We start from the raw sequence: 16,527 nt of genomic DNA on the forward strand, positions 1-16,527 counted from the left end.
GAGAGTGGGGGGGGGGGGAGGGGTGTGAAGAGGTAGGGCCCCAGACTCCTGTGGATTGTCAATGAGTAGCTTCCCCGGGCCGCAGGCTCCAATACCCGGCCCTGATCGCGGGCCCAGTGCGCCACCACCTCCGCCTGGGGTATGGGGCCCGGGGCTCACTCAGACCCTGACACCGCGGGCCCTCCGCCCCGGCTGTGGGGCCACCCGACCCGACAAGACGAGACGAGACGAGACAGCGAGGGGACCCTCGCTCGTTCTTAGCCAAAGGCCGGTAACCGGCGGGCCTGGGCAGACCTTGTCCCCCTCCCTGACTGACTGACTCACCGTAAGTCTCAGACATGTTGCTTTGGGGAGGGGGGGGCAGGAGCCGGTGCGTCCCGAGCTCGCTCTCAATATGGCGGCGGCGTCCTCTCCTTCCCCCCCGCCCTCCTACCTCAACGTGTTGCGTCATCACGTCACCGGCCCAGCTCCTGACTGTCCTTACGTCAAGACGTAACAGGCTCATCCCTGCGTCATGACGTTGCCTCAAAAGTCCCTCAGATGCTGTAAATTTCAGGTTAATGTCTCAATGTTGTGGAAAGTCTTTGTGGGTCATTGGTAGTGTTCTTACCTCTGGACTAGATGTGGTTTCAAGCCCCCCCCACCGCCAGTCTTGATTAAAAAGTCCCTTCTTATTCTGTTTTGATCTTGTATCCTTCCTACCATCTATAGTGGTCTGCATGCCCCTTAACAGGCCAACAAAGACCTTTGACACCATCAATCTGGAAGCATTATGGAGTGCCCTTTTTCACTTTGGTTGTGCCATGAAGTTGGTACCATCCTTTGCCGCTCCATGATGATATGGAGGTTGTGGGAATGATAAATGGTGACACCATCAACCCATTGCCCGTTTGGATCTGTGTTAAGCAGGGCTCCCCAGCACTGTTCTCGATCTACCTCGCTGCGATGCTTCACCTCAGCACCAACAAGCTTCCCGCTGGAGTGGAGCTACCTTACAGAACTTATGGGAAATTATTCACCCTCCGCTGTCCTTCCAGCCAAAAACGTCACCCCAACCAGAGTCATCAAGCTGCAGTAAATGGATGATGCTTGTGTCTGTGCAATCTCAGAGGATGTACTCCAGACCATCCTCAGTGCCTTTACTGAGGCATGTGAGAGCATGGGTCTCACCCTGAACATCCACAAGACGAAGGTCCACCACCAACCTGGCCTGGCATTGTGAAGTGAACCCTGATCATCAAGGTCTTAGAGAATGTTGACCATTTCCAATAACTTGTCCTGTCAGCTAAAGCAGCTACTGATGAAAAGATCCAGCATTCCTTCCAGTGTGCTAGCGTAGCCTTCGGCCATCTGAGCATGCAACACCAAGCTCATGGTTTACAGAGCTGTGCTAGGTCCCCCCACCTATATGGCTGTAAGATGTGACAGTCTACAGCAGGCATCACAAGGCGCTGGAGCAGAACCACCAACACTGCCTGTGTAAGATCCTGTGGATCCGCTGGGAAGAAAGACATGCCGACACTAATGTCCTCAAGCAGGCCAACATCCCCAGCATCAAGGACGCTGACCACCCTCGATCGGCTGCAATGGGCGGGGTATCCCATCCGCATGACCAAAACGAGACTCCCCAAGCAGGTGTTCTATTCCCAACTCTGAAACGGCAGGCGAGCCCCAGGAAGATAGAGGAAGCTCTTCAGTGATATCCTGAGGGCCTCACTGAGTGACGTGCGGCATTCCTACTGACACTTGGGAATCACCGACCCAAGGTAGTCCAAGATGGAGGAGGAGCATCCAGAAGGTGTCGATCACCTCGATACTTGCCGTTGGGAAAAGTGGAAGCCAGGTGAGAACAGCGAAAGGAACGCACTGCCACAACAACATCCCACCCAGCCCTTCCCGTGACCACCTTGTACCCCAAGTGTAATAGAGGCTGCAGTAGGCCCATCAGTCTGTCCAGTCACCTATGGACTCACACTGAGATTGGAAGAGAGTCATCCTCATTTATGATGGACTGCCAAAGATGATATAATGGGCTTTGCATATAAATAATCATTTGGAGATCACGGATGACGTGCTGGTAGTGGGTAATAGTTGAACAATCAAGTGGACTTAGTGATGGACAGAAAAAAAACGTTCAGTCACATAAAAGAGCACCTCTGGTTAAAAAAATGAACAAAAAGAGGATGGTTGTTATGATGCAATGTTAATGACCCTTCTCTGACTCACAAGGCCCTAGTTCAAGGCCTGCCTTCTCCAGAGATGTGTCATGACATCTCTAAACATGTTGATTAGAAATTATCTGTAAACATTGGTGGAGATACTTAAGGTGCAGAGACCTAGGTTCGAGTCCCACCTGCTCCAGAAATGTGTAATAAAATCCTTAAACTGTTTGAATAGGAAATACACAGATACATTGAGAATACGAGCTGCAGCAGGCCATTCTGCCCTTTAGGCCAATTCCACCATTCAATCTGATCAGAACTCATCCTCGTTTTAGCAGAAGTCTCCTGTTTTCTCCTCAAACCCCATTACAATGTTAGTTTCCAGAAATCTACCAATTTCATACTTTGCCCTCATCAAAACTGACCTATTTCATTTAAGAAGTATTCAGATGAGCACTTGAAACTCCATAGAATAAAAGGCTATGGAGATTTAAGGTGAGAGGGGAAAGATTTAAAAGGGACCTAAGGTGCAACTTTTCACGCAGAGGGTGGTGCGTGTATGGAATGAGCTGCCAGAGGAATTGGTGGAGGCTGGTACAATTACAACATTTAAAAGGCATCTGAATGGGAATATGAATAGGAACGGTTTAGAGGAATATAGGCCAAGTGCTGGCAAATCGGACTAGATTGATTTAAGATATCTGGTCAGCATGGACAAGCCAGACCGAAGGGTCTGTTTCTGTGCTGTATAACTCTAAGACTCTATGACAATGTTCTGGAAAATTGTATTAGACTGGATAAATGCTTGATGACTGACATGATGGTTGTAAAAATTCCTTGACTCTATGTCTCTTATTGCTACTAGTCACACCTACTATTAACTAGGAGAAAGTGAGGACTGCAGTTGCTGGGGATCAGAGCTTAAAAATGTGTTGCTGGAAAAGCGCAGCAGGTCAGGCAGCATCAAAGGAGAAGGAGAATCGACGTTTCGGGCTTATTCCTTTATTAAACACCTACTATTAACACCTATTTTACATCTCAATTCCTCCTTCACTACCACTATCACTCCCTTTGGCTTTTGTTTTGGACAACTGCACCATCTGGTGCACTGGCATCTTCTTCCCCTTTGTCAACAGTTTGCAAACCATTGCTCCCTTCAGTTCTGAAAATGAGACATGTTGAACTCAAAATGTTAACTCCGTTTCTCTCTCCACGGACACTACCAGACGTTACCCTGAGTTTCTCCCACACTCTGTGTTTTTATTTCAGATCCCCAGTGTCTGAAGTATTTTACTTTTATTTCTCTCATTCCTATCTTACATTTACTCAGAGAATTTCTTCAGCCAAAGGGTGACCAATCTGTGGAACTCATTGCCGCAGAAGTCATTGAGTGTCTTTAAGACAGAAATAGGTAAATTCTTGTTAAGAGGATCAAAGGTTATGGGAAGAAGGCAAGAGGATGGGGTTGAGGAACATGATTGAATAGCAGAGCAGACTTGAAGGACCGAATGGCCTAATTCTGCTCTTATATCTTATAGTCTTATGATCTTTCATTAGCATTTTAAAGTATTAGAACAGTTCCAAGGGAGGAGTTTAGGGAGGGTCTTCCTTTTTAATTCATCCAGAGGCGTTTACATCACTACTTATTGCCTGTCCCTAATTTCCCCTTGAGAAGGTAGTGAGTTGCCTTCTTGAACCACTGCAGTCCATGTGGTGTAGGGGCACACACACTCTCATTAGGGGGTGAGTTCTGAAATTTATTTCTCTTTGTAGTAAGTGGGAAGGCAGGATAAATTGAATGACAAAAGGGATGTTGATACAAGGCAAAAGGTGATGGTTCTAGGGATGAGAAACTTCAGTTACTAAAGATATATTGGAGAGTTTGGGGCTGTTCTTCCTGGAGAGGAGATGGCTAACACGAGATTTGATAGATATTTTCAAAAAGAGTCCTTGTGGAACAATGGTCGTCACAGAGACATAGAGTCCTACAGCACTGAGACAGGCCCTTCAGCACAAACTGGTCTGTGCTGACTAAAATGTCCATCCATGCTAACCCCATTTCCCTGCACCTGGCCCATATCCTTCTAACCCTTTGCTATCCATGCATTTGTCCGAATGCCTTTTAAATGCTGTAATTGTACCAACCTCTACCACTTCCTCTGGCAGCTCATTCCATACACGTACCACCCTCTGTGTAAAAAGGTCGCCCCTCAGGTTCCCTTTTATTCTTTCCCCTCTAACCTTAAACCTATGCCTTCTACTCCATGCTTCCCCAACCCTGGGAAAAAGACTGAGTGCATTCACCATATCCACGCCTCTTATGATCTTATACTCTTCTGTAAGATTCCCTCTCAGTCTCTTAAGCTCTAAAAAAGAAATCCTAGCTTGTCCATATAACCCAGACCGTTGAGTCCTGGCAACATCCTTGTAAACTTCTTCAGCACTCATTCCAGTTTAATAATGTCCTTCCTGTAGCAAAGTGACCAAAACTGAACACCATACTTCAAATGCGGCCTCACCAACGTCCCGTGCAACTGCAAAATAACTTCTCAACTTCTATACTCAGTGCCCTGACTGATGAAGGGCAATGTGCCAAAAGCTTCCTTCACTGTTCCGTCTACCTGTGACTCCACTTTCAGAGAACTGTGCACCTGAACTCCAAGGTCCCACTGTTCCACCACACTCCTTAAGGCCCTACCTTTCACCATGAAACTCCTACCTTGATTTGACTTTCCAAAATACACTTATCTATATTAAACACCATTTGCCATTTTTTGGCCCACTTCCCCAGCTGATCAAGGTCCTGCTGCCATTTCTGATAACCTTCCTCATTGTCCACAAAACTGCCTATTTTAGTGGCATCTGCAAACTTACTAACCATGCCTTGTAAATTCTCATCCAAATCATTGATATAGATAACAAACAGTTAAAGGCCCAGCACTGAATTCCTGAGCCACTCCACTAGGAGGCCTGGGTTCAAATCTCACCTTTTGCAGAGGGGTGTAATAACATCTCTGAACAGGTTTGTTAGAAATACATCTGCAAATGTTGAGGAAGGTTCTTATGGCGCAGTGGTAGTGTCTGTACTGCTGAGCTAGGAAGCTCAGGTTCAAGTCCCACTAGCTCCAGAGATATGAGTTAACACCTCTGAACAGGTTGATTAGGAAACTATCTCAATGTTTTCAAAATCATGAGGGGACTGGACAGAGGAGATTTGGGAAAAGCTCCTTCTGCTCATTAAAGGACTGAAAATGCCAAGGCATGACCCAGAAAGGAAAATCAGTAAAACATGTGAATGAGATGCACCAAAGTCAGGGGACATAGTGGCTCAGTGCTTAGCACTGCTACCTCACAGTACCAGGGATCCGGGTGTGATTCCAGTCTCAGGTGACTGTCTGTGTGGAGTTTGCACGTTCTCCCCTTGTCCTTGCTGGTTACCTCTGGGTGCTCCGGTTTCCTCCCACAGTCCAAAGATGGGCATGTTATGTGGATTGGCCATGGGACACTGCCCATAGTGTCTAGGGAGGTGTAGACTAGGTTGATTAGCCATGGGAATTGCAGGGTTACAGGGATAGGGTGAGTCTGGATGGGACACTGTATGGAAGGTTGGTGTGGACTAATTGGGCTGAATGGCCTCCGTTTGTGCTGGAACAATTTAATAATTCTGAGATGGTAAAACGATGGGTAGGAAATGAGTGCTGGGTAGAGAGGAGGTGTAAATGGGAATCAGTTGAATCATTATCCATGGGAGGTTGGTGGTGTGCGGGGGGCCAGTGCTGACGTGATTGTTTGAAGAGGACTCAAAATGTCAATGCTGTTTCTCTCGACAGGTGCTGCCAGATCTGCTGAGTTTCACCAGCAATCTCTGTTTTTGTTAGCTTCATATCTCCAACATCCACAGTTCTTGGTGTTATCATTGATATTGGTCAACTTAATGTCGAGGCTACGAGGCTGCAAAGCCATGAGTCGAAAAATGAACTCCTCAAATTTGTGATCATCCCATGAAGAGAGGTCGATATAGAGGTGCTGACTTGTCTGTTCCAAGTCAATAAACAGCTTGTGAGGCCTTGGATTTTTTTTTTCTGCTGGAACAATAGAAGCAGCCTGAATGGGTGGGGCCAACCTCCCACAGAACTAGGCTTTTAGTTTAACTTGCAGCTGTTGGGTTTGGAAGCTACTATACATTTCTCCTTGCTAGAGCAAAACACTTCAGTTCTCTCTCTGTCTCTCTCTCTCTCTGAGTTTCCTCTTGATGTTATTTCTTTCTGGACTGGAGAATTGTATATGAGACCATCTATTGTACTGAATTTGAGTTCGCCAGGGGTGGGTTTATGGGATGTTACTAGCTTGGAACATATACATTATCTTATGTGAAGTATTTTGATAGAGTTACAGCTAAGCTAATTTCTTTAAATTCTTATTTTATTTGTATTTTAACCATCACGTATGAATAAAGTGTGTTTTGCTTCAAGCGTGGTGGTTTGACCAATCAAATTGTGTCCAGAACACAATGCCTTAGACTTGCCTTTTAAAATAAGAAAATGTTAGGTCGAGGCTATCTTCTTAATACATTTTTAGGGAGTTTGGTCTGGTCCAGAACAAACTTCTGTTGAACTTTGGAACAACTGAATTGAATTAGCTTTATTGTCACACGTACTCACATGAGTCCAGTGAAAAGTTTACCAGTCATAGAATCTCTACTGTGTGGAGACAGGCCCTTCAGCCCAGCAAGTCCACACCAACTCTCACCCAAACCCATTCCCCCACCCAATTACTCTACACTTACCCCTGACTAATGCACCTCACCTACACATCCTTGAACACTGTGGGCAATCCAGCACAGCCAATTCACCTAACCTGCACATCTTTGGATTGTGGGAGGAAACCCATGCAGACACGGGGAGAATGTGCAAACTCCACACCTGAAGCAGGGATCGAACCCAGGCCCCTGGTGTTGTGAAGCAGCAGTGCTAACCACTGAACCACTGTGCCACCCCAAAGTTGCTACTTACAACACCATCTTAGGGGCAAGGACAGGCAGCTGAAAGCTCAGGGCCAGGCTGATGAATTAGTGACAGGTCCCATCATACATGGCGGAGGTGATGAGCTACTCATACAGTACATTGCAAAACAAACACAGAAAGTGCTTGAGAGACTCAACTGGTCTGGCAGCGTTTGTGGAGAGAGAGAGAGAGAGACACACACAGAAACAGAGTTAATGTTTTGAGTTCAGAGCTATACTTCAGAGCTTCTCTCTTTCCACAATGCTGATAAGGAGGGAGTTCCAGGACTTTAGAGTCATAGAGGTCTCCAGGAAACAGGCCCTTTGGCCCAACTTGTCCATGCTGCCCAGTTTTCACAATTTAAACTGGTTTCATTTGCCTGCGTTTGGTCCATATCCCTCTATGTCTATCCCTGTCTAAATGTTTCTTAAATTGTACTCGCCTCCACCACTACCTCTGGCAGCTCGTTCCAGACAATCACCACCCTCTGTGTGAAAAAAATTGTCCCTCTGGACCCTTATGTGTCTCTTCCCTCTCACCTTAAACCTATTCCCTTTAGTTTTAGACTCTCCTACTTTGGAGAAAAATTCTCAGCTATCTACCTTATGCATTCTTCTCACAATTTTTTATACCTCCATAAGGTCACCCCTCAGTCTCCTACACTCCAGGGAAAATGTCCCAGCCTATCCAACCTCTCCTTATAATGCAAACCTTCCAGTTCAGGTAGCATCTCAGTAAATCTTTTCTGCACTCTTTCTAATTTAATAAAATCCTTCCTACAGTAGGGCGACCAGAACTCCAAATGTGACCTAACTGACATCTTGTACAGCTTCAACAAGATGTCCCAACTCCTACACTCAATGGTCTGACCAATGAAAGCAAGCAAACTGAAAGCCTTCTTCACCACCTTCTCTACCTGTGACTTGATTTTTAAGGAGCTATGAACCTGGATCTCTTTGTTCTATAACATTTCGCAGGGCCCTACCATTGACTGTGTAAGTCCTGCCCTGGTTTGCCCAACCAAAGTGCAACACCTTTCATTTGTCTCAATTAAATTCCATCTGCCATTCCTCAGGCCAGTGACCCAGTTGATCAAGATCTCGCTGTATTCCCAGGTAAGCTTCTTCACTGCCCACTATACCACCAACCTTGGTGTCATCTGCAAACTTACAAACCAGACCTCCTAAATTCTCATCCAAATCATTTATATAAATGATGAATAACAGTAGACCCAGGTCCAATCCTTGTCATACACCACTGGTCACAGAACTCCAGTCTGAAAAACATCCCTGTATCACAACACTCTGTCTTCTGCTGTCAGACCAATTGGCTTGCTCAACCTGGATCCCGTGAGATTTAACCTTACTCAACAACCCATCATGTAATACCTTGTCAAAGGCCTTGTGTCCACCACATTGTCTTCATCTACCGTCTTGGTGACCCCTTCGAAAAACTCAATCAAATTCTTGAGACACAATCTCCCATGCACAAAGCCATGCTGACTATCCCAAATGAGTCCTTGCCTCTCTAAATACCCGTAAATCCTGTCTCTCAGAATCTCCTCTAACAACTTGCCCACTACGGATGTTAGGCTCACCAGTCTGTCGTTTCCAAGTATTTCTCTGCAGCCTTTCTTGAAAAATGGCACGCCATTAGCCATCTTCCAAACTTCAGGCACTTCACCCATGGTTGTTGATGATAAAAGTATCTCCACTAGGGACCCGGCAAATTCCTCCCTAGCCTCCCACAAAGTCCTGAGATACGGTTCATCAGGTCCTGGGGATTTATAGAGTCATAGAGATGTACAGCATAGAAACAGACCCTTCAGTCCAACCTGTCCATGCAGACCAGATATCCCAACCCAATCTAGTCCCACCTGCCAACAACCAGCCCATATCCCTCCAAACCCTTCCTGTTCATATACCCATCCAAATGCCTTTTAAATGTTGAAATTGTACCAGGCTTCATCACTTCCTCTGGCAGCTCATTCCATACCCGTACCACCCTCTGTGTGCAAAAGTTGCCCCTTAGGTCTCTTTTATATCTTTCCCCTCTCACCCTAAATCTATGCCCTCAAGTTCTGGACTCCCACACCCCAGGGAAAATACTTTGTCTATTTATCCTATCCATGCCCCTCATGATTTTATAAACCTCTATAAGGTCACCTCAGTCTCCAACACTCCTGGGAAAACAGCCCTAGCCTATTCAACTTGTCCCTGTAGCTCAAACCCTCCAACCCTGGCAACATCCTTGTAAATCTTTTCTGAACTCTTTCAAGTTTCACAACATCCTTCCAATAGGAAGGAGACCAGAATTGCACGCAATATTCCAAAAGCAGCCTAACCAATGTCCTGTACAGCTGCAACATGACCTCCCAACTCCTGTACTCAATGCTCTGACCAATAAAGGAAAGCATACCAAACGCCTTCTTCACTATCCTATCTACCTGTGACTCTACTTTCAAGGAGCTATGAACCTGCAGTCCAAGGTCTCTTTATTCAGCAATACTCCCTGGGACCTTACCATTAAGTGTATAAGTCCTGCTAAGGTTTGCTTTCCCAAAATGCAGCATTATCTAAATTAAATTTAATTTTCTGTGTAATTTGAATGTTACAGCTTTAACTAGCTCTCCACAAGTACAGGGAAAGTGAAGGCCTAGTGGTATTATCACAAGGATATTAATCCAGAGGCCCAGGTAATGTCCTGGAGACCATCAAATCAAATCTTCTGGTAATTTGGCTTGGCTATGCTCGCTAGAGACACATAAATCAACATACAGGGACCTGTTCTCTGAAGGATAAAGGAACATGTCCAGGCCTTGAACCGCTTGAATTACATAAAAATTGGGATCAATAGTTCAGTGTTGCATTCTCCATGGCAGGATCTCAACTGGATTGCAGCTGACTTGCCAACCAATCAACCCCTTTTGTGACACATATCTACCTTAATGCATTCTAAGACTTCCAACACCTCCTCTTCTGTACCTTGGACTCAGTCACGGTGAGAGAATGGTGATATATTTCCCAGTCAGGCTGGTGTGTAGTGTGGAGGGGGACTTGCAGGGGGTGGTGCTCCCTTGTACCTGCCGCGCTTGATGGTGGTGGTTGTGGGTTTGGAAGATGCTGACTAAGGAGCCTTGATAAGTTTCTGCAGTGCATCTTGTAAATGGGGCAACAGCTGCTCAATGCTAAATGTTGCCTTTTGTAGAACCCTTTATCTTGTCAAAGGTGCTGTAATAATGCAACTGATTGTTTTTGTGAATATTAGCATTTGTTTTCTCCTCAATACAATGACTTTCCTTTATTGATCACACCAGCAGAGGGCAGATCATGACTACCTGCTGGTACCTATTCACCACCCTGAACTAACTTTGCTGACCTGAAGGTGTCACTAAAGGTCTTCGTGCTTTAAAACCATCCTTAAAAAAACTTAGTTAAAAATCACACAACACCAGGTTATAGTCCAACAGGTTTAATTGGAAGCACACTAGCTTTCGGAGCACCGCTCCTTCATCAGGTGATAGTGGAGCGTCGCTCCGAAAGCTAGTGTGCTTCCAATTAAACCTGTTGGACTATAACCTGGTGTTGTGTGATTTTTAACTTTGTACACCCCAGTCCAAATCATAAAAAAATTTAGTTTTCTTTGCAATTTTCACTCCTTTTTACCCCAAAGATTCCCAGGTCACATTTTTCACCCATCAGAAACCTTAATGCCCACTCTGTATGTGTGAGGCTTCATAATATGAGGCATTAGTTTTAAAACAACCTTCCCAGAGCAGGTGGGACTCAAACCTCTACCTTCTGGGCCAGAGGTAGGGACACTACCACATTGTCAAAATCGTCCACCCTCATTTGCACGGCAGACAATCCCAATCTAATTCTACACAGTGCTTGAGAATTCTGAACTCAGGGAACTGACACAAACAAAGAAGTAACTTTTTTTCTAATTAATTCATTAATCACGGTTTTTAATCAATCACATTCTGAATCCTGCCAAAAGCCAGCATTGGATTTTAACTCACGACCTTCAGAACACTAGCTTGTGTCCTTTTTGTAAAATTTGCTGATGAGGTGTGAGAATCATTGGGCAGGCCAGCATTTATTGCCCATCCCTAATTGCCCAGAGGATAGTTAAGAATCAACTCCATTTCTGTGGGTCTGGAGGCATGTTTAGGCCAGATCAAGTAAGGATGATGGATTTCCTTCCCTAAAGGACATAATTCAAGAAGCACCTGGACGAATATATGAATAGGAAGGAAACAGAGGGATATGGATCCTGGAAGAGAAAACAGTTTTAGTATGGAAGGGCAAAATGAGTCGGTGCATGCTTGGACGGCCGAAGGGCCTGTTCCTGTCCTGTAATGTTCTTTGTCCTCTCTGTAATGAACCAAGTGGTTTTAATAACTATCAGCGATGGTTTTATTGTCACCTTTGACTTTTAATTGAAACTAATGGGCATAGGTGAGAGGGGAGAGATACAAAAGGATGCAGAGGGGCAAAGTTTTCACACAGAGGGTCTGGAACAGGCTGTTAGAGGTAGTGGTAGAGGTGAGTACAATTTCAGCAGTTAAGGAACATTTGGACAGGTACATGGGGATGGGCTAGGTATGGAGGGATAGGGACCAAACACAGGCAAAATGGACAAGACTAATTGTGAAAACTGGGCAGCATGGACAAGTTGGGCCAAAGGGCCTGCTTCCAAGCTGTAAACCTCCATGGCTGTAAATGTTATTGAAATATAAACTCTTCTGTCAGACCATGGACTGGATTTGAACCCAAGACCCCAGAGATTACCTGGGTCTGGGTTAATAGTCTAGCAAGGGCACCACTAGATTAGATTCCCTAAGGTATGGAAACAGGTCCTTTGGCCCAACAAGTCCACCCTCCAATGAGTAAGCCACCCAGACCCATTCCCCCATCCTATATTTACCCCAATTAATGCACTTAACACTATAGGCAATTTAGCATGACCAATCCACCCTAACCTGCACATCTTTGGATTGTGGGAGGAAACCAGAGCACCTGGAGGAAACCCACACAGACTCGGGGAGAATGTGCAACCTCCACACAGACAGTCACCTGAGTTTGGAATTGAACCTGAGTCCCTGGCACTGTGAGGCAGCAGGGCTAACCACTGAGCCACTGTGCCACCCTCAGATATCACATAAAGGGGTTTGTAGCTGGCTAATGCTTCAGTGGTTGTTCTTAGTGTTAACAGCACCTAGTAATGTGTACTCCACAGCCATTTAGTATCTATGGAAGTGTGGTCACTGCCTAACATATCAACAGCTTCCCTACAATTTTCAGCTCTGTAATTTTGTCCCCCAACTGCTTCATGTTATCTATTGTTGAAAACCTCATTCAAACCTTTGTAATTTTCAGACTTAACCATTCCAGCTGGTCCCTCACATTCCATCCTCTGTTAAAGCTCTATTAACTTTTGTCATAGTGTCGTAGAGTCATAGAGATGTACTGCATGGAAACAGACCCTTCGGTCCAACTTGTCCATGCCGACCAGATATCCCAATCCAATCTAGTCCCACCTGCCAGCACCCGGCCCATATCCCTCCAAACCCCTCCTATTCATATACCCATCCAAATACCTCTTAAATGTTGCAATTATACCAGCCTCCATCACTTCCTCTGGCAGCTCATTCCATACATGTACCACCCTCTGGGTGTAAAAGTTGCCCCTCAGGTCTCATTTATATCTTTCCCCTCTCACCCTAAACCTCTGCCCTCTAGTTTTGGACTCCCCCACCCCAGGAAAAATACTTTGTCTATTTGTCCTATCCATGCCCCTCATGATTTTATAAACCTCTATAAGGTCACCCCTCAGCCTCTGACGTTCCAGGGGAAACAGCCACAGCCTATTCAACCTCTCCCTATAGCTCAAACCCTCCAAACCCGGCAACATGCTTGTAAATCTTTTCTTGTCCTCTTTGTTTGTCACCTGCTGTGGCCCCAGACCTGCACCAGCTCCCAATCAAATGGCACATGAACTTTAAAATTCTCATCCTCCTTTCAAATCTTTCCATGGCTTTATCCCTCCTTATTTCTGCAATTATCTAGCACCAGTCTCTCAAAACCTGGAATTGAACAACTGAATTTTTAAAAACAAATTGCTTCTTCAGTGATATTAGTTCCCTGAGTACACAATTCTTAAACATTTTGTGGAATTGAATTGGAACAAATGAGGGTTGGCAATGTGGTAGTGTCCCTAGCTCTGGCCCAAAAGGTATTGGTATCCACCTGCTCTGGAAGGTGCCCGAACACATTGTTTTCAAACTAATGCCTGTAATTATTGCAGCCTCACACATGCAGGGTGGACATTAGATCTCTGGATTTTACTCTCCTGCTACCATCTCTGAAAAAGTGCTGTAAGATCTTTTACGTCCATCTGAGAGGGGAACTGGGACTTTCATTTGATATTTCAAACACCCCATGAAATTGCAAATCTCCTGTAACAGTGTGTGGGAGTTTCAGCCTGGATTTTGCTCTCCAGTTTCTGGAGTGGGGTTTGAACCACCAGCTTTCTGATTCAGAATGTGAGCTCACTGATTGCCCTGTGTGAGTGATTACTCTTCCCCCCGCAGGAAGTAGCATCTGTGATATTTGCAAAGCGCCCTGGGCAAAGCCTTGTTATTTTGAAGGGAGAAACCTGAGCTCATTCAAAACTCCACCCACTCATTCCCAAAACCCCATGCTCTATCCCTTGCTGTTATCTCCCCTGTGCTCAGTGTCCTGCATTGGTCCCCACTACCACCTACAATTCTCAGTTGTTTATTTGAGTTCCTCCCACAGTTTTCTCCCCTCTCTATCTCTGAGAGCCTTATTCTCCCCAGCAACCCTCGACCCCTGGCCTCATGTACTCTGCCATTTCCCTTTTCTCACAAGAAGTGGTGGCACCTTCAGCTGCCTGGGCACCTATACTCTGGGATTATAGAATCCCTACAGTGCTGAAAGAGGCCGTACAGCCCATCGAGTCTGCACTGGCCCTCCGAAGAGCATCCCGCCTTATCCCCATAACCCTGCATTTCCCATGGCTAACCCACCTAGCCTGCATATCCCTGGACATTATGGGACAATGTTCCATGGCCAAACCATCCAAACCTGCACACCTTTGGACTGTGGGAGGAAACCCACGTAGACATGGAGAGAATGTGCAAACTCCAACCCAGATCCCTGGCTCTGTGGGGCAGCAGTGCTAACCACTGAACCACCATGCCACCCCATGGTGTCCCTCTGTCCCTCAATCAGAGGGACAGAGCTTATGCCCCTTATCTCCATGCTTATGCCCCTTCTCAAAACTGACCCAGAGATTTGGATGCCTGTTCTAACAGGTGGCTTGGTGTCATAGTTCTGTAACTTTCCTGTGAAGCATCTTGGGATATTTTATCATGTTGAAGTTGCTATATAAATACTAGTGCAGTCACATGGCACTCAGGCGACTGTGGCTTTGAAGACAAGAGCAGGGAGTCTGTGGGATCAGTGCTGTTGTTTGTGATATACATAAATGATCTGGAAGAGGGCACTGTTGGTATGAACAGCAAGTTTGCAGATGACACGAAGATTGGTGGAGTAGCAGAAAGCATAACGGACTGTCAAAGAATACAGGAGGATATAGATACAGGTGGGCAATCTAGGCAAATGTGAGGTGATGCATTTTGGGAAGTCTAATTCTAGAGCGAATTATACAGTAAGCAGAAGAGTCTTGGGGAAAGTTGATGGGCAGAGAGATCTGGGAGTTCAGGTCCATTGTACCCTGAAGGTTGCTGCACAGGTGGATAGAGTGGTCAAGAAGGCATATGGTATGCTTGCCTTCATCGGATGTGGTATTGAGTATAAGAGCTGGCAGGTCATGTTAAAATTGTACTCAACGTTGGTTCGGCCGCATTTAGAATAGGATGTGGATGCTTTGGAGAGGGTGCAGAGAAAATCATGAAGGGTATAGACAGGGTGGATAGAGATAAGCTTTATCCCAGGGTGAAGGATTCAATAACGAGATGTCACGTGTTCAAGGTGAGAGGTGAAAAGTTTAAGGGGGTTCCACGCGGCAAGTACTTTACACAGAGGGTGGTAGGTGCCTGGAATGCGTTGCCAGCGGAGGTGGTAGAGGCAGGCAAGGTAGATTCATTTAAGATGCGTCTGGACAGATGCACGAGTAGGTGGGGGGCAGATGGATACAGATGCTTAGGAATTGGGCAACGGGTTTAGACAGTGGATTTGGATCGGCTCAGGCTTGGAGGGCCGAAGGGCCTGTTCTTGGGCTGTACATTCTCCTTTGTTCTTTGTTCTCTTTGTTCTTTGAGTGTGAATGCATATTGAAATAGTAACATGGTAGTGTGAGGGACAGAAAGAGACAAGGTAAACACAGAACCGGGAAGGGGGGGATTCCAGAACCAGGGGGTCACAGTCTAAAGTTACGGGATAGGACTGAGATAAGGAGAAATGTTTTCACCCAGAGAGTGGTGAGCCTGTGGAATTCATTGTCTTGGAAAGCAGGTGAGGCCAAAACATTGATTGTTTTCAAGAATGAATTAGATTTACAGATTTATTTTGACTAGCATCTTAAATGAACAGGCACTCTGGATAAACTGGCAAAACGTATACTCCTCAAATACTGTACGCTTGCCATGTTATCATAATCTGCCGTGATGTATGAGCAGCAGCAGTTGAGGGTGCAAATGAGAAAGCTCTCTGCGAGTGCGTTTTCACACAAAGTTGCAGTATTATTTACGTGATTTATGCTGTACATAAAGTATAACAGTGATGTTTAGAATGTTAAAGTGGGAACTTGAGGTGGCTATAAGATTGCAAGTCACAGAATCTCCACAGTATGGAAACAGACCCTTTGGCCCAACAGGTCCACATCAACCCTCCAAACAGCATCCAACCCAGACCCATTCCCTTCATTTACCCCTGACTAAGGTACCTAACCTAACCTACACCCTGAACACTATGGGGCAATTTAGCATGGCCAATCCACCCTAACCTACACATCCCTGAACACTATGGGGTAATTTAGCATGGCCAATCCACCCTAACCTACACATCCCTGAACACTATGGGAAATGTAGCATGGCCAATCCACCCTAACCTACACACTCCTGAACACTATGGGAAATGTAGCATGGCCAATCCACCCTAACCTACACACTCCTGAACACTATGGGAAATGTAGCATGGCCAATCCACCCTAACCTACACACTCCTGAACACTATGGGAAATGTAGCATGGCCAATCCACCCTAACCTACACATCCCAGAGCACTATGGGTAATTTAGCATGGCCAATCCACCCTAACCTACACATCCCTGAACACTATGGGGGAATTTAGCATGGCCAATCCACCCTAACCT

At 45.7% G+C, this 16,527-nt stretch overlaps 1 protein-coding gene across 1 annotated transcript in view; it reads right to left on the reverse strand.

Moving 5' to 3' along the window:
* Positions 1–466, reverse strand: part of rab4b (RAB4B, member RAS oncogene family) — a 38,030-nt gene extending 37,564 nt beyond the window's left edge. The window contains exon 1 of the mRNA XM_043680894.1: positions 325–466. Coding sequence (XP_043536829.1) covers positions 325–451 — 127 coding nt within the window. The 5' untranslated portion in view covers positions 452–466. The remainder of the gene's footprint in view (positions 1–324) is intronic.
* Positions 467–16,527: the final 16,061 nt, after the last annotated feature.

Source organism: Chiloscyllium plagiosum, chromosome 41, assembly GCF_004010195.1.
Source record: "Chiloscyllium plagiosum isolate BGI_BamShark_2017 chromosome 41, ASM401019v2, whole genome shotgun sequence".
Classification (NCBI taxonomy): Eukaryota; Metazoa; Chordata; class Chondrichthyes; order Orectolobiformes; family Hemiscylliidae; genus Chiloscyllium; species Chiloscyllium plagiosum.